The following is an 18,820-nucleotide window of genomic DNA, read 5'->3' on the forward strand; positions in this document are numbered from 1 at the left end:
TCTGCTCCTGTTGAGCTCGTGGCACTTCTGTCCTTGGTTCTGGAAGGGGAGTTGGGTGTTGGATGAAGGCTGCAGCATTTTCTGAGCTGGCACAGGGGATCCTGTGGCGCAGGGAGGTACCAGGTTATTGAGAAACAAAGTACCAGGGCTCCTTTAGTTTTAAAACAACTCTAAATCTTAACATCAATTCAATGTTTCCCTCTTGGTTTTGATGGTCATTTCAGTGTCCCCCAAACACTTCCCCTGTATCTGATCTGTTTTATCCCAGTTTCTCACAGATAATTCACTGCTGGGCTATGCTGAACATTGACAAGGAGCAATCACTGTAACAGGTCACCTCTTTTTTGGATGTTTGAAGCTGGTAACCAAGTTTTCAGTTTAATTTCAAGCAAACAAAATACAGAGTTTTGTAACTTGGACACTTTTTGGTTTCAGCTGTTTTTAGTCCCCATCTAACTCCATGTGTATGGCACTTGGACAGTGGGAAAGGAGGATGGACACAAGAAAAGGCCCAGTGAGGCTCAAAGCCATCAGCACCTCTTGAGCACTTTTTTGGCTTTATTTTCCAATGGTTTGATAAAGCTTCAGCTCTTGAGAATGTACAGAAAGTGCTGTTTGAGTTGTAGTGACCTTTGTAGCTTAGTGGAAACCCACAGGGATCTCATCATCACAGAATGGTCTGAGTTGGAGGGACCTTCCCCTCCCACTGGACTGCAAATACTCACCAAGTGTGACCAGAATGTTGTTTCTGTACCTTATGGTTACCTCTCAGTGTCTCCAAGCCCCAGATTGCAGCAAGAGCTCTTGCCTTTCAGAAATTATAGAAATTTTATCACTTTTTATTGAAAACTGCACTGAACGCTAAATGTCCACCTTTACAATAAACAAATACAGTAACGGTAACACACTAAAACAAAACATACTGATAGCCATTGGTTTCTTTTTTTTTGTCTGTTTGGGACAGCTCAAGATTTCTTTTTTTCTTTTTTTTTTTCTTTTTTTTTTTTTGTCACAGAAACAGGAATGTACCCATACAAAGGCTCAAAACAGGCCATCTTTAAAAACAAAAAGGCGATGATTCACAAAAGACTATGAATATAACATGTAGCTAGTTGATACAAATCTAATAGGATTTGTTAAAATCAGTCACATCTAATAACACATCTTGAAGTGTTCTTGTATAAAATATCACGTGAAGAAAAGAAGACTTTTATCAATGTCTAAAAAAGTGGATTTTGTTCATAGACAGTCTGACAAGTTACCATAAAAAGTGTTTCCTGAGACATAAGGAAATGCAACATTATTCTTGAACCCTTTCCAGCTCAAGACTTTTTCCACTTGATAAAATAGCTGCAGATTTAAAACTGAGAAAATATATTTGAGTACAAATAGTGTGTGAAATTTAATACTTTCTTCTTTTTTTTCCTTTTTTTTTTCTTTTTTTTTTCTTTTATTTTTTTTTTCTTGCATCATTGCAGGGCGTAGGTGGATGCACAGCTACTTTATTCAGTGTATTGGGCAGAGAAGAGACTGGCAGTTTGGTTTTCCTTAGCCTGGGAGGGCAGTGGTCAGTGCCAGGAGCCCTTTCTGCCCTCCCCATCCCACAGATCCTGGCTGGAATGGCTGGAACTCAGACCTGGCAGGAGAACTTCTGTTACAGCACTGGCCCTGTGAGACTGCAAAGAGGAGGAGAAGGAGGAGTATTTTCTTTTTTTTTTTTTTTTTCTTCCACTTCTAAGCCAGGACTGCTGCCCCCCCTTAGGAGAGGTCACCAGATGCAAGAGAAAGGAGAGGGCTGAAGCCACACAATGGTTTCTTGTTAACTCTGTAAAGATGGCTTAATTCAGTGGCCTGGCCACAGTGCAGGAGCCCTGTCCTTCCCAAGGAATTGAGGGGGGAAAAGAAATTCACTTTTATTCATGTGATTGATGCACAGATGAAGGAAACTCAACACACAATAATAGAAGTTGCTCATTAATGTATCACATCCTAGTTTTCAGCACTGCAGGGAGCAGGTGACTTCTCCAGGGCCTCTCCCCAGTCTTGGCTGCTGTCGCTTTGTTGGGAACACTGGAACATCAATGATGCGTCTGTCCAAAATCAACATTACAAATTCCGTATCAAATTCTTCTCTTTTAGTTCATGTATAACTTCTTTTCCAATGTCTCTTGGTCCTAAGTTTATTGAATGGTTTTTAAATTATCTGCTATTGCTCGTTGGGATGTTCCCTGTTGTCCCCGTGTTTTGTGGGCTGGTTGGGCGATGGAGCTTGGGAAGGATGTGCCACTGTGGGAAGGTTGTGAGTGACAGGGATGCCTCCGGGAATGATGCCCTCCATAGCTGCTGGGATTCCTCCTGGAGCCACACTGACCATCCCAGGGGGATACCTGCCACAGGGGACACAGAGAGGAGGCTTTGTCACAGCAGAGCTCACCACGCACCCGTCCCCACCACCAGAGCACTGAGATCCCACTTCCCTCCTGGAGCCAGGCTTGGTTCTCCTTATGAGTTACAAAGGAGAGCTCAGAGTCAAACATTAATTGCTGTGCCTTGGGAAAGTGTCCTCTGCCCCACCACCAGGACTGCAGCTTGTTCTGTGCCTTCTCACAGCCTCCTGAACCATGGGGAAGCCCTTCTCCTTTGGAAATTTGGGTAAGGAACTATCTGGAAGGCTCTCTGAAACCCCATCATCCCTGTGTGTGAAAGCCTGGAACATCAACACCTGGTTTGTAAATTTTCCCTGTGTGGAAGGTGAGCTGCATTTTCCTCATGGAACAGCACAGCTCCAAAATGGATCAGATCTGATCTAGCTTTTCCAAGAGCAGGAAAAATTACACACATTCCAAGAAACAACAGTGAGTCTGAAAAGGAGAATAATAATTTCTGCAAGGTGTGATGGGGGGGCAATGAGGACAAAACCATGTGAGGCACTTCCCTGTGGCTGCACTGCCTTGAGGCAAGGTGGATTGGGAAGGTGGGAGGGAAGGGAATTTTCCCTGCCTGTGAAGGTGCTGAGCTGAGCCAGCTTACAGGGGCTGCAGGGAGCTTAGCCAGGATGAAGCTCCCTGCAGAGACACGTTAAGCTGGGAAGCCAAGGCTTGTCCTCAGGTGTGGCACTGCCCACACGTTTGGGAACAGCAGTGGGAACAGGGGGAGGCTTTTCCCAGGTTTGGATGTTCTGGTCAGAGGGAGCCTCCTGCATGGGCCAGGAGCTGCCTGGGGCCCTGGGCTCTGCTGCTGGCCAATGCCAGCCTGGCTGTGCCAGACGTGACCTGATGTGCCCTGCAGGGTACTTTGTAGCTCAGGGTATTTCTGGCAGTGGTGATACCCTGAATGAGCCCATGCTCCAGCTCCTTGAGCCTGTCTCCTGCCAGCACACTTGGTGCCATCTAAACAGAGAAGTAACCCTTAATCTGGGATTTAGGTGGAAATTGGGTCACCTGACTACAGCCCTATATTTGGAGCTTTTCCCCTGGCTCATTAACCTTTGGGAGGCTGCTCATGGACAGGACACAGAGTTGCTGCTGCAGCTCAGAAGTCACACCCAGCTTGGGGAGGTCCTGCCGCTTCCAGAGACGCTGCCCAGTGACTCCCAGCCCGCAGAGGCTTTACCCAGCGGGGGCGGCTCAAGCAGCACCAGCAAGCCCCGTGCTGCGAGTGCTGGTCCCCAGGGAGGGTGACAGCAGCCGGGTGCCACCCTGGCTGTCCCGCCTGTCCCGCATTCCCGGGCGCTGCCGGCGCTCCCGTTCTGCCGCTCACCTGTACGTGGCACCATTGAGCTCGGGATGAATCGCCTGCTGGTCTATTACTGACCACGGAGCCGTCGTGACAAAGAATTCCTTATTCACACAGTTCCTTAGGCTCTCTGGGATGCGCCCTGGAGGTGGTGAGAAAGGTGAGGCTGTGTCAGGCAGGGCCCAGCTTTATCACCCTCTAATGAGCCGCAATGCTTGTAATGTCACTGTGGCTGTCAGTGTAAAGGATGGGAGGGGAAAAAAAACCCCACATTCCTAGTTTCAGGAGGATGTTTTGGCTGTCCTGAGGTACAGGGTTGGAGATGAATTTCCCACTCACTCCAAACACTTGGCTTTCAGAGGAGCTGTTCCCTTGAGGGCGACTTTTAGCACAAGAGAAGCATTTGTTTGCTGGAGTACTGTGCCCACCACCTTGGGATTTGGTTTTGGAATGCAGTGGCTGTGTCTGCACCACTGTGTGGGTTAGCATCAGTAACAGGGCAGCAATTACTGCTTCCCTGTCCTGTTCTTCCCAGTCACAGACACCAGTATTTACCCATTCATTAAAAAAAATAAACCAACAAAAAACCCCTCACCCAGTCATGACAAATCAAGGAAGTTTGGGTTCTCAGCTCTTTTAGTAAAGGACACTGGGGTTAGATCCCTTTCCCAGTGTCCTGGTGGGACAGGGGCAGGGTGAATCCCTGTCTCTGCTCCTCCTGGCTCCTGTCCCAGGTGTCCCCAGGGGCTGGGTACCTGTGATCGCACGTCGGATTTCGGTGGCAGCAGCTTCTCTCATCTCTAGGGATGCCTGCTCGCTGTACCAGGCTGTGTGTGGGGTGCAGATCAGGTTGGGAGCATCTTTCAATGGGCCTTGAGCAAAACTGGGAGCAGGGGAAAAAAAACCAACGAGCTCAATGTTTAAACAAAAAAATAAAAGGTGAACAGCAAAAGGCTCATGGCCTGCCCTCTGCAACACCAAGGCCAGGCTAGATGGAGCTTGGATGAACCTGCTCTGGTGGAAGGTATCCCTGCCCATGGCAAAGAATTACAACTAGATGACCTTTAAGGTGCCTTCCAGCCCAAATCATTCCATGATTCCCTGGTCTGATGGTCCTGCCAGCCCCAAATGGCCACAGAAGTGCTGGGGAGGAAGCACAGTTTCTGTGCAGGGCTCAGAAAATGCAGGCTTCTGAAAACGCACCAAAAAAGAGCAGAATCACCAACCCGTGTGGGGTTGGGCTTAATGCTCCCATGGGAATAATGTTTGGGGAGGTCTGCAGCAGTGTGGGGATAAAGGGACAGGCTGTGGGTCATCCCAGGACGGGAGGGGTGGACACTGGGGCTTCCCCTTGTGTAGGAGCAAACTTTTTGTTCTTTAAATATTTCTGTGCTGAGAGAAGCTACACTCCCAGTTACAACCCAGCCCTTCCCAGGCTGCAGGCAAAAATGCCCAGCACTGAGTGCAGTGAATTTGTTTTCATGGGCCAGTGAATGTTTTGGGATTTTTTGTGAACACAGGCTGGGTTCTTGTTCTAAGCTCCCAGTGTCCCTTTGAGCACACATAACCCCGGTGCTGGACTAGAACTGATGGCTGCTGCAAGGTGACAAGAGCAGGACTGTGCCCCAGTGCTGGGCTGTGTGACAAGGGGCAGTGGCACTCAGGGGGGGCTGGGCCCCCCTGGCAGTGCCATGCCAGGCCAGAGCTTTACCTGAACGGCTCCGACTCGTGCACGTCGAGCGCGGCCCCTCGTATCCGTCCCTCCTTCAGCGCTTGGGTTAAGGCCTTCTCATCCACCAGCCCCCCCCGGGCTGTGTTCACCAGGAACGCTCCCTGCCTCATCTGCCAGAGAGGGGGGACATCAGCTGCTGCACTGAGCCCATCCTGTCACCCCCACCCCGGGATGCTGCCTCCAGCTGGGACAGCTTTTTGTGCTCCAGAGCAAACCCCATCACGTTTGTTTTCCATGGGATCTCCATCTCTGGTTGCTGTTGGCAAACAAAACCCACTGCTGCCATCACCTCTGGCCCACAGGGATGGGGATCATTTACCTGGCAGGACACTGCTCCCCTAAATACTGTGGGGAGACACACCTGGGTGCAACCAGCTGTTCTGGAGCTGCTGGCTCAGTGGGGGAGCTGAGGGATCCGTGGCAGCTCCTGCACTCGGGCCCTGCCCACCAAACTCTCCTGGGCCGTGCACATGAGGCGCATTAATCACCTGCTTGATCGTGAAGTCGTTGATGAGGTGGTGGTTGTGCTCGTTGAGGTTGCAGTGCAGGGAGACGCAGTCGCTCTGGTAGAGCAGGTCCTGCAGGGTGTAGACCCGCTGGACGCCCAGGGAGCGCTCGATGCCGTCCTGCAGGTACGGGTCATAGAAGATCACGTTGAAGCCAAAGGCCTTGGCTCGGACCGCGACCGCCTGCGCAGTGCGCCCTGTGCCGAAGGGAAGGGACAGGCCAGTTAACTGAGCCCAGCTCCCTGCGCCCGTCAGCTGAGCTCCCGCAGCACCTGAGCACCTCCCCTGGGCCCTCAGGGTCCCCATTCAAACACGCTCTGTGAGCTTTAGGAGTTAGCTGATCCCACCTCGAACGCTCAAAGTCTCTACAGCTGTGGCTGAATAAGCTCTGTTTTACACAGGCCTGGGGTGGCTCAGGAAGGCTGGGCTGGTGTAGCTGTGCCTCAGGGATGGGTTTTTTTGGGAGAGGATGGCAGCACTACCTCTACAAGTGTGATCCCTCTAAAACCTGTGTTTCACCAGTGCTCCCCCAAGGGCTAAACCACAGCTCAAACAAACCACCTGAGACATTCTCCCTATTCCCACCGATCCACGCCGGTGGTTCCAACTTTGGGAACGGCCATTCTGCGTCCCTCCCCGGGCGCCGAGCCCCCCGGGCACCGTGTCCCCGCACCGAAGCCGATGAGGCCGAGCGTCTCTCCGCGGATGCGGGCGGCTCCCGAGGCCACCTCGCGGATCTGCTCCACGCTCTGCACGCGCGTGCCCTCGCGCAGCGCCTGGTACAGCCACGTGTTCCGCCGGTACAGGTTCAGCACGTGGCACACGGTCGAGTCGGCCGTCTCCTCCACGGCGGCCGAGGGGATGTTGCACACGGCGATCCCTGCGGAGGCCACACACAGGTCACAGCCCCGCACGGTGACAGTGCCACCGCCAGCTCCTGTCCCCACTAAGGGACCCATTTATGGAATGTCAGGACTTCCAGCTACCCTTCCCACAAGCTCCTTACATTGGTATTTACTCTACCCCCTAAACACCCACTGATAATGATGATTCAGCTCCATCCTCCCATTCTGGAGGTGCTGGGTTCTGGACCGTTTTAATGGGTCCAAACTGGTGCCCAACCCCAATAGCTCCTACCCCCCCATCTAAGGGACCCATTTATGGAATGAAGGACTCCCAGATGCCTTTCCCACAAGCTCCTTACATTGGTATTTACTCTGTCCCCTTAAACACCCAGGGATGATGATGGTTTAACACCATCCTCTCATTCTCAGCATGCTGGGTTCTGGGTTCTGGACCATTTTAATGGGTCCAAACTGGTGCCCAGCCCAGCCAGTGGGTGGCCCTGGCACCGTTGTTTAGGCACTGGTCATTGATTGACTGCACAGTTTAAAAACTACCTTATGGAAAGCAATACCAATTAAACTTTACGCTACATTTGTGGGGAGTCATTACATTTTCTACTCGAAACCACATCATTTGGCCACCCAATTTGCCAAGTAAAAAAAGAAGGATTATGCTGCAGTATCCCATTACTTTATTCGTTATATCTTTCCTTTCCTGATGTTCAAAGCCTCAGAACATTGTTATAATGGATAATAACAATAAGAGTTAAAAACATGAAGAAACCATTAGACTGAGGAGGCACTGTTCTCCTCTTGAAAAAAGAAAACAATTCCCTATATTGAGAATTGCTTTTTTTAGGAATGACTATTTGAGACTCTCTTATCGCAATTATATCTCTGTAAAGTGGCTCAGGTGGAATGGCTGTTATTCTTCACTTCCCCAGAGATAACCTTTAATACAACATATCCCAAACACAACTGCAGGGCTGCTCCACACAATGAATCTTGGGATCAGATGAGTAAAGCCTGTTGTAACTCAGCTGCTAAAACCAGGGATACAATTAAGCTCTTGCAGCTGGGGACGTGCAGCCAAAAGTCTGCGACCACCCAAACCAGTTTGGAAACTGGGTGGCCCCAGCACTGTCTGACAACAGGAGTCTCCCTGTATTTGACAATCCCCACTAAAAGCCTTTTTCAAGTTCCTGAGGCACCTTTGATGAGATGGCAAAGGAGGTGAAACAACCCAACACACAATTCCTGCTCCACCATCCAACACAGAGCCCTCCCAGCAGAGCAGGCATGACTCAGAGAACCAGCTCAGATCAAGAGACTGATCTTGCTTAACAAAATATAATAAAACACCCTTCCTCCAATTTTTCTAAATCTGTATCAGCTCTCCTGTGCCAGAAACCCAGGGTGCAGAGCTGGGACTCACCAAGCTCCCCAGCAGCCTTGATGTCGATGTTGTCGTAGCCGCTGCCTATTCGGACGATGACCCGCAAGGCCTTGAACTTCTCCAGGTCCTCCCGGGTCAGGGTGATGGTGTGGTACATCATGGCCCCCACAGCCTCATTCAGCACCTGCAACACAGCACAGGAGCCTGGCACACCTGGGGGGCACCTGCAGCTCAGAAATCTGGAATGTGACACAGTGAGTTGGACACTTTCACTGCTGACCTGCTGTCTGAGCCAGCACCTTAAGAAATGGATTTGGTGAGTATCTGAAAATTATGATGTTACATCTGAGCAGACCAGGCAGATGAAAATCACGTTTGTCTCTCACCTGGACCCTTTTCCAGGTGGTTATCTGCAAATCCCTCTGCTTCCAAGCAGCAGTAATTCTGCTTTTAGAAAGGAATTGCAGCTGGGTTTGAACAGGAATATGGGACACTCGTAACAGCCTGACCTCCTTGTGCATGTCCAAACCTGGCCACACCAGTCACATCTACCTTTCCTGTCTATTCTCAAGGGGACCTGAGAAGCTCTGCAGAGGCTGCACAGTCCAACAGCAAAGATCCAGATCTTCACTGGTCCTCACCACAAGCTACCTCAGTGCTCTGGAGACACAAGACCCACCCAAACCCCCCAAGCCTGGGTCATCTATCAATGTCTCACAAAAAACTCCCATTTCTCCTTCCCCCAAACTTCATATCTGCAAAGACCAGCACTGATGCTATTTGTATTCCTCTTTCCCAGTTCTTGTGAGTGATTTCTCATCACTTCAAACCTCATTTGAGGTATCTAAAATACTTTTAAGGGAAGTATTTACATGTAGTTGAGCTTCCAAGCAGAAACACTAATCCATACTGCATGGACCTGCCTGAATGATTCCCAAAGCTCCTCCACTTCTCCCTGGAGAGGGAGGAGCTGCTGGAGGTGCACCCAAAACCTGTGAAGATTCAGCAGCTGCAGCTGGGATGGTGTCAGCAAAGCCACAGCAGCAGCAGCACGGACTTCAAAAAACATGAGAAACATTAATAACATTGATGTGAAAAACCTGATGCAAAGAGATGAAGTGATTTTTTTATTTTTTCCAAAATAACATCTGGCTTCTAAAACAGCTTGAATGAATTTTAATCTGCAATGGCTTCTGTTGATGTTATCTGCTGATTGACAGGAAGTGCAGCTTTGTACACTTTCTGCTCAAAAATCAAACAATCACAGTCTGGTTTGGGCTGGAAGTGAGCCATGGGCAGGGACACCTTCCACTATCCCAAGCTGCTCCAAGCCACGTCCAGCCTGGCCTTGGACACTGCCAGGGATCCAGGGGCAGCCACAGGGAGGAATCTCTTCCCAATATCCCATCCATCCCTGCCCTCTGGCAGCGAAGCCACTGTCCTGTTGCCCCACACCATATCCAAAGCCCCTCTCCATCTCTCCTGGAGCCCCTTCAGGCTCTGCAAGGTGCTTTACAGACACGGAAGGACAACGCCAAACCCCGCTGCCGCCATCCCCCAGCTCCCTGGTACCTTCTCGTGTATCTCCTGAGTGGATTGTGCGTCACAGAAGGCCACGGTGGCCAGGTCCTTCAGGATGGGCATCTCCACCGTGCAGTCGCGGCCGTCCAGCAGCGCCACCAGCGGCCGCGGGTGCAGCGGGCCGTTCATGATCTGCGGGCGGATGCCTGCGGAACAGCGGCCGGGGTACACGGGGGGTATTTTACATCGGGGGCTGTGCACTGGGGGTGTGCACTGGGGGCTGTGCACTGGGGGGTTTTACACTGGGGGTGTGCACTGGGGGGTGTGCACTGGGGGTTTGCACTGGGGGTGTGCACTGGGGGGTGTGCACTGGGGGTGTGCACTGGGGGTGTGCACTGGGGGGTGTGCACTGGGGGTGTGCACTGGGGGTGTGCACTGGGGGTGTGCACTGGGGGGTGTGCACTGGGGGTGTGCACTGGGGTGTGCACTGGGGGTGTGCACTGGGGGGTGTGCACTGGGGGTGTGCACTGGGGGGTGTGCACTGGGGGTGTGCACTGGGGGTGTGCACTGGGGGTTTTGCACTGGGGGTGTGCACTGGGGGGTGTGCACTGGGGGTGTGCACTGGGGGTGTGCACTGGGGGGTTTGCACTGGGGGTTTTGCACTGGGTGTGTTCCCACTGGAGGTTTCACACTGGGGGGTTTCACACTGGGGGGTTTTACACTGGGGGGTTTGCACTGCGAGGTTTTACATTGTGGGGTTTGCACTGGGGGGTTTTACACTATGGGGTTTTACACTATGGGGTTCACACTTTGGGGTTTACCCTGTGGAGTTGTACACAGTGGGGTATACATGGGGGGTTTACACTGCAGGGTTTACATTATGGAGTTTACACTGCAAGTTTTACACAGGAAGATTTTACATTGTGGGGTTTACAGTGGGGTTTTACATTGGGGCTTTACACAGTGGGGTTTACAGTGGGCCCTGGGCAGGGCTCCCACAGCCCAGGTCAAGTCTGCCCAGGGACTGCAATACTCTCTGGGAACACAGCTACAGTTTTGCCCCTATTTTTTAGGGAATTTCTTTATCATTCTGACCACTTCACAAAAACAAGTCCAAACTTGTCACTCAAAAAAACAGGATTACTGGAAAATCATGGGAAGAGCAGGACATTGGAGACCTCTTTAGCACAGAAGGTTATACTCTGATGTATTACCAACTACCAAAGGTTTCATTGGAACAGCAAAGCTCATCTTTGTAAACCCAACATTCTCCTCTGAGGAAGGAATTGATCAACACCAAGGGCCACAGAAGGCTGGATTTAATATCCTATTTATTGCTCTGTTGGGGATTAACTGGTTCATTATGGGATAAGTCACTTAGAAATTTCAACACCTTCCTTTCAGTAAAGGTGTTTATTATATTAGGACCCTATGAAATATCTCAGGTATCTTTCTCAGCTGCCCAGGCAGTTTCTGGGCAGAGCACAGGTGAGGGGTCCAGGTGCTCTGGGTAATTGTGGTGCTTTATTTCTGCTGCTGCACCATGAGATGACTGGAGCTGGAGGGTCTGGGTTTGAGTCTCCAAACCCTCACACAAGCAGCCCCAGCAAAGCTTCTCCTTATCAAATCCCAGATCTGCACAAGAACCAGCCAAGGCTACCAGCCAACATCTGCCTGACCTTTAAATGCAGTGGTTAGGGGGACAAGCCCAGGGCTTGGCTGAGGGAACTCCATGGGGCTGTTTTGGGGTATTTTGTGGGGGAATCTCCCCCAGCTGATTTGAGTGTTACAGACATGAGCACTACTCACAGCTCACAGTGATGAACCCCAGACCTGTGGGCACCAAGAGTATGGTCCTGGGGAGGGACCCTGCACTGCTGCCACACTCACACAGCTACTCTCATTGCACATGGGAAAAAAGAACTCCATGGAAACAGGCAAGTTTAATGGAGTGGGTTCCATTCCTTTTCTACTAAATCTGCTTCAAGAAATGAAGAACCAACCAAGCCAGCAGACCTGACTGAAGGTTTTCAGCATTACAGGTGGGCGCTTTTGGAACTAGCCCTTCCCTCCCCCTCCCCTACTGAGGTCTCCATTACTGGAAGTAATCCATTATGTCTGCCTGCATTTCATCCAGATGGGAGTGCAAGTGTGTCAGTAGGCAGGCTAGGGTGCCGAGACGATCTGGATAAGGGAAAGAAGCTTGTGATAAGCAGATAAGCAAGAATAAAAACATGCCCAAATCTCCCAGTGCTTACATAATCCCTCTGGGCAGCACTGCACCCCAGCTAGATTATTTTCTCAGGTTAACAAGCAAGTGAATTATAACACTGACTTAAATGCTTACTAATGTGTATGATCTCCCAGGCTTAGAGCATCACCTGCCAGCCTCACAGCACAACTGCAAATAAAAAGGAATCTGAAGCAGGGCCAAGGTGGCCCTGGTGGTGCCAGCCCTGTCCCCAAGCTCGGAGCCCTGTGCCTACCAGGGACCAGGACCATCCTCAAGGCAGAGCACAGGGCACACAGAGGATGGACTGGCTGCCTGTGAGTGTGGCAGGTGGAAGATGAAACCACAGGTTATCTGAAACTTTGACATTTAATCCAAGCCCTAAAATAACAGGTTTATTATGCTGCCCTTACATAAGCTTCTTTGAAAGTCAAACGAAACACAGCTTTTTTTTTCCTTTTTTTTTTTTTTTTTTTTTGAAACAGCATCTGTGTCTTTGCTTGGGATTAGGGATGTAATTGTGCATGATGACACAGGCTTCTTAGGCACGTCACCCTTGCCCACACACTCAAGTGCAGTCACTGAGGATGACTGGGGCTGGGACCCGTGAGCTACTCACAGGAACTGCTCTCCTTTCTCCTCCTTCAAGGAGGGAATTTATTTCAGCTCGACAAGGAAAGTTCTGAAGCAAATCAATACAGATGAGATGCATAATGTAAATTATGTTTTAATAAAAACCACTGGCAGGTTTGGAGCTTAAACCACGCTCTGTTTTCCATGCCCACCCTTCCACCACGCTGCATCCATTCCTCCCCATCCTGGCTCCTACCTCTGCACAAACACATCCAAACCAACACGTCTGGGTGACAAAACCAACCCACCCCGGCTCAGACAGCACGTTTGTTCTGCAGGCGACTGCTTCATTAAGAACGAGGTATGCCACGGATCAGAAAGTAATTAAACAGCAGCCACTCCCCCCAAAATTGCGATAAAACCTCGCAGCCATTAACCCTTTCGCTGCACCCAGCCGAGGGAAAGGGCTGTGCTAACCACGAGCATCACCAGCCCCGCGGAGCTGGGGACCAGCTCTCCTCGGCTGGGCTGGGACCAGCTCTGCCGCCCAATTTCGGTGCCTCCCACGCCATCTGAAGCTGATTTTTGCTGAGAACCCCCCCAGCTGTTCCTGCGAAGTTGGGGCAAGTATTGTTCAATACGTTTTGTTGTTTTTGTTTTTTTTTTCAAGGCGTTTTCAACCGCCTGTGGAGCCTGGCCAGCAGTGTGGGAAGAGCTTCTAAGGAATAGGGAGAGAGGAAAAAAAAAGAGGCAAAAAAAGAGGCAAAAAAAGCAAGGTTTTGCAGGCACTCAAACTCCAACTCCACCCCGGCTCACAGGCAGCGCCGCTTGTTGCACGCAGCCCCGCGTATAAAGTGCTTTTGTTTCATTTTTAATACACAAAGCCTGCTTGTCCTTTCCTGCCGCTCCTCCCCTTTGCCACCCACTTGTATCCGATCCCAATGGCACCCCTGCCAAGAGAATTAGGGAGTGCTCCTGCTAAATGGCAGCCTTTGTGTGACCGCAAGACGGCTGGTACTATCTCACCGAAACAAAAGCAGAAGCCATTTGCCTAATTCTTATTAATCTCAGTTGCCTGCGCCACGCAACATTAAAATAAAAATTTTAAAAAAAAAGGCAAAAAATTAAGAAAAAAAAAAAAGGCTTTAAACATGTTGCCCTGCAGTATATAAAAGTGCATCAAGAAGCGATCCTGACACTCGCCTGAATTACCCGCTCGCAACCAAGTAGCTACAGTTTTACAGTCAACTACACACTTTATTAAACAAACAGAAAAGAAACAGGAAATTTCCCCTTGCCTGGAAAATGTTGCCTCCACATTCTTCTTCTTATTAAAAGCCACACATGGCAGTGGAGGAGTAGGGAGGGAGGAGGAAGGGGGGACCCACACACGATAAAATACTACCACTTCTCAGAGCGCTGCCTCTCCTCTCGTCTACGAGGGGGTATCTTCAAACCAGCGATCCCGCGGCCCACAGCTGCAACATCTCAAGACAAATGTCTCTTTGAACACGCAGGGAAAAGAAAAGGCTTTTGTCCTGAGCCCCAGAAGAATGGTCTGCAATTGCGAGAGGAGTTACAGTCACCTCTGCGCGGCTCCCAACTCCTCAGAGCACTCCCTCCAGACTTTGCCGAAGCTTTTAACTAATCGTAGTTCTTTCCCAGCCCTTGAATAAAATCATGTGAGTGCCAGCCAAAAAATCTTATGCTATGCACACTAAAGGGTTTGTATATGTCACAGTTGCTTTCCCCCTTCCACTCCCCTCCTCCTATTGACTTGCACATACGACGTTTTTTTTTTTTTTTCTTTTAGTTGTCTCAAATGGATTTAATCTGTGCCACGCTGCGTTTTATGTTTGTTTGGGTTTTTTTTGTGTGCGTGGCTTTTTTTTTTTTTTTTTTTTTTTCAGCTAAAAAATGAAACATGCCTTTCTTTCCATGCAGAGCGTGGCTCCTGAAAAAGGCTGAGAGCCTTGAGCAGCAGCACCTCAAAAACAAACACAAAGCACTGGGGAGAGCAAGGCTGTGCTGATCTCAGCTGCACCCACAAACCAAGGGCCAGATTCTCTCTTGACGTGCCAATCAATTGATCTTCAGCATCAGAAATGACACTGGATTGCTGGCAGGATCCACATTTTCCTGGACACATCCATCTCCTGGTCCTGCCCAGTTTGTCCCAAACAGGTAAAAGCAGCCCCACGTCGCTGTTTGAGGGAATGGCTGGAGCTGTGCCAGGGGTTTAGGGTGGATTTAGGTGGATTAGGCTCTTCCCCAGAGGTGCTGGCACTGCCCAGGCTCCCCAGGGATGGGCACAGCCCCAGAGCTCCAGGAGTTTGGACATTCCCAGGGGTGCCCAGGGTGGGATTGTTGGGGTGTCTGTGTTGGACTCAATGATCCCTGCGAGTCCCTTCCAGCTCAGGATATTTTATGACTTTATAATTGCCATCCCAATCCCACACTCTGTCAGGAGCATGCAGGACACTGCAGCTATGTGGAGAATGAGGGCAGGCTGACCCTGTGCAGTGCCCCAGCTCCAGAGCAGGGCTTGGAGCAGTTGTTGGAGCAGTTGTTTTTTTCCTCCTTCCAGCTGCCATTGTCACTGCCAGCAACACCAACAGCTATAGACAAGCCCCATGCAAGAAATAAGAAAAAAATCTGCACCTCAGTCCCGTTCACCACCATCAGCACTGCCTCTCCAAAGTGCTACTCTGTCCCCATTTTATCACCATCCTGCTGGTTCCAACAGCATCATCCTGTGGCACACACAGCCTGCTGCACACAGGGTCCTGCTACCCTGCAGGGAGCTCTGGGATGCCCAGGGCAGTCCTGGAACTGGAGCACGGGGCAGGAAGAAGGACAACAAAGGTTTATTACCTGCAGTTGGTACTGAGTTGTAACACTGACATCAAAAGACCTGTCAGTCTCCCTAAAATCCAGTCTCTGACTACAGGACAAGGGGATTTAGGCACTTCTTTTGAACACAAAAAATTGCTTAAACATTTGAAGTTTCCTCCCAGATTTGCTGTGCCAACCATCACCTCTGCCTTACAAGCTGGAGAGCCAAGGTCCAGGGGTCTCCACTCCCTGCAAGCAGAAAGGTGAGTGGCAAAGGTGCCACTGAGTGATTCTGTGAGGATGTTTTGGATGTTTTGCACTGTGATGCTGCAGGACCCAGAGGACCAAACTCCTCCACAACGTGCCCACCAGTGATGCTCTTTCTTTCACTCAACTTTTCCTGTTAAAAAATGCTTCTCATAATGAATGCATATGCAAAAATGGAAGAGAACACAAGTCTTATCTCTTAGAAAGAAGGGGGAAAACCCCAAACAGATATTTACTGTTTTTTCTAAACCACAAATAGTTTGGAAGCACTTGGTACTGTGCAGACAGAAGCCAAACAAACAGAGCATGTTTTTAAAGTGACATCAAATATATATTTTATAAACAATAATAGATTGTTTTGTATTTTAAAAGCAAATCATCTTTGAGGCTGCCAGGATCGTACCAGGGAAAGAGTGCAGAATCTTCTCTTTCAGGGTAGAAGATTCTCCACTGAAGGAGACCCAGTTTGAACTGATGCTGGAGCTCCAGGCCCACAGCCAGGGCTGCTGTGGGCAAGAGGGATGATGGCAAAGGAGAAGCAACTTCCAGCACACTGGAAAAAACCCACAGGTTCATGGCAGTCCTCTCTGGTGAGGGAAATTGTGTTTCAGAGAAACTCCTGAGCTGCAGAGAGATTGGCAAAGAGGCAACAAGGCTCATCCTGCCCTGCTGGAAAGGGGAAAACTCAGACCTGCTTTTGGGAAGAGCCTGGCCCTGGCCTCTCCAGCATGTTTCTCCAGCCAGCACACAAGAGCTGAATTTTGGCCAGTTCCCTTCCCAGATAACTTCTCAGGGCTTCCTTGAAGAAAGTATTTTTAAAAATTCATAGGAAGTTCTCATATAAAACAATATTGTTATTAGCTGATCCAAGCACTGTGGTTACAGTCCCCAGGTGAACTACAGACACATCAGCCACAGAGAAATACTCAGTTAAAATATAAAGATACATGGTATTTTCTTATTTTATTCCTGCAGGTACACACACCAGAAACACATCCTTTTGTGTCCCCCCCATTAAAGCACTGGGATGCCCCGCTGATGCCATGGGGATGCAGCTCTGGGGCACAAGCTTTGCAAAACTCTGGAGTGCTGGTCTCTGAAATTATCTCTGGGCTGAACTAAATCTCACTGCACATGCAGCTGCAAGGACATGAACTGCTGTCAATGCAATAAAAGAGTAATAGAAGAGCAATGCATGTCCTCTAATATATATCAAAATGTGGGTGTTTGGGTTATTCCCATATTGTCAGGTTGGTAAATCTGTGTCTGTGAACACCAAACATCAAGGAGGGACTTCAAGAGCAGCTCAGCATGAAACTCCTGATGGTCACAAGGTGATGGGAGACAGGAGTGCCCGAGGGATGTGCTGGCCCAAGGGCCATGCAGAGACCCTGAGAAGGGGCAGAGCAGAGCAGGGCATGGATGGATGGGATGGCAAAACCAGGGAGGCAGTGGGAGCTGCCAGGGCACGGGAGAGGCAGAGCAGAGCAGATGGGAGAGGCCATATGGGGTGCTGAGGGAGGGAGGCTACCAAGAAAGCTAAAAGAAGCACCTGGGAGAGAAACTGCTTGCTCAGAGCAGCTCCAATTTTTACATTCTTTTTCTTTCTTTTTTCATGTATTTTTTTATTTATTTGCTTTGAGAGGAATGGGAGAAAGAGGAGCAAAGCTCAGTTAGGGTTTGTTTGTTGGTCAGAATTCAGACACCACACAGACCCTCAAACTGTCCCACTGCCCAGGGCTGAGCTTTGCAGCTCATCTTTAAAAAAGAATAAAAAAACCAAAAAGGGAAATAAACCCACAGACATGGTAGCAAAAAACCCCAATAAATTCTACTTGAATATGCTCCATTACTAAGCCCAGTGCTGGGAACAAATTGTACTCCTGGTGCTCAGTGGGCAGTTTTCCTGATATTATCCAGCACTCTCTCCTGTGCTGCAGGATATTTCCTTTATTTTTCATGGGTGGGACGTTCACCTCTGAGCCCCACATTCCAGCCATACAGCATCATGCACCAGGACAACATCCCATGCCAGCTCTCCTTTGGGTCCCTCCCTGCCCTTTTTATTCATTTATCTTTTCCTCTTCCATCCAAATGGAAACAAATTACAGCAGTAAAAAACAAACGAGCTGCTCCAGGAAACAGGCAGCTTTCATTGTTTTGGTTTTTGGTTGGTTTTTTAAGTTTTTTGATTGAAAAGATAAAATAAATAAACCCAAGGAGAAGGATGCTGCTGCCAGGGGAGAGCTGCTGATATTGGCCATCTGGGCAGGAGGCTGCTCAAACTTCAAATTGCCCCGAGGGATTCAGAGGCTGTAAAGACGTTTTGGAATATGAGATATTGAAATCAAGGCTAAAGATGAGCCTGTTAACTTGCAGTGACAGCCCTGGCATGGGGACAGCCTGGAATTCTGCTGCTTGACCTGCAGCAGGGCTGTCCACCACACACCAGCACTGAGGGGTGCAAACCTGGCTTTAGCACCCAGACAGAACACTGACAGCCCTATGGTTTACACTGGAAATTCCCTCAAATTAAAAAAAAAAAAAAAGAGGTGAAGTATTAAAGCAAGCACTTGGATCCAGTTTTGGGAAGCAGAAAGGATTCAATCCCACCAGTTGTCCATGTGCCACCAGCACCTTTGGAACTTGTATTTGCACATTGATAATGAGAGATTCTGAGTGGAAAACAAAGAAAAGGCCACGCTGGGAGCAATTAAATGATTGTAGCATTTTGTTGTAGCAATTAAATGATGCTGTTAACCACTGATATCCTGTCCACTATGCTGGACACAAAGAGCTATTGATCTTTTAAGCAACAGAGCTTCCTCTGAGCATCTCTGCTTTGCTGCTGGCATCCCTGAGACCTGCTAGAGGTTTAGATCCCAGAAGTGGCTTGAAACAGCATTGGAGGAGTTTCTGTCTCTAGAGATAAGATTGCTTTGCTGGGGTGGGAGCCTGGAGAGCCTTTTGGAAGATAAATCCTCATTTTCATGTCCACCTACAGCTGTTGTCATCTCCAGTCACTCATTTACAGCCAGAAGGGACAGCAACCCCCCCAAGGATCCAGCCCAGGCATTTCCTCACACTTTTTCCATAAGGACAATGTGGGAGCCTCCAGTGAGAGCCCAGCTTGACTTCAGGAGCCTCCCCAAAGCCATTTCTGGCCAAGCACAGAGTGCC

The 18,820-nt window shown here is 49.6% G+C and overlaps 1 protein-coding gene across 5 annotated transcripts in view; it reads right to left on the minus strand.

Annotated features, from left to right (window-relative positions):
* Nucleotides 1-818: 818 nt before the first annotated feature.
* The window catches only part of CTBP2 (C-terminal binding protein 2), a 130,454-nt gene continuing 112,452 nt past the window's right edge, over nucleotides 819-18,820 (minus strand). For all 5 annotated transcript variants that reach the window (XM_079312231.1, XM_079312233.1, XM_079312234.1 and 2 more), the window contains 8 exons: nucleotides 9,787-9,941; nucleotides 8,254-8,398; nucleotides 6,647-6,853; nucleotides 5,956-6,170; nucleotides 5,447-5,577; nucleotides 4,491-4,618; nucleotides 3,760-3,877; nucleotides 819-2,387 (listed from right to left, as the gene is read on the minus strand). In XM_079312231.1, coding sequence (XP_079168357.1) covers nucleotides 2,207-2,387; nucleotides 3,760-3,877; nucleotides 4,491-4,618; nucleotides 5,447-5,577; nucleotides 5,956-6,170; nucleotides 6,647-6,853; nucleotides 8,254-8,398; nucleotides 9,787-9,941 — 1,280 coding nt within the window. In that variant the 3' untranslated portion in view covers nucleotides 819-2,206. The remainder of the gene's footprint in view (nucleotides 2,388-3,759; nucleotides 3,878-4,490; nucleotides 4,619-5,446; nucleotides 5,578-5,955; nucleotides 6,171-6,646; nucleotides 6,854-8,253; nucleotides 8,399-9,786; nucleotides 9,942-18,820) is intronic.

This window comes from Erithacus rubecula, assembly GCF_903797595.1.
Source record: "Erithacus rubecula genome assembly, chromosome: 9".
In the NCBI taxonomy this organism is placed as follows: Eukaryota; Metazoa; Chordata; class Aves; order Passeriformes; family Muscicapidae; genus Erithacus; species Erithacus rubecula.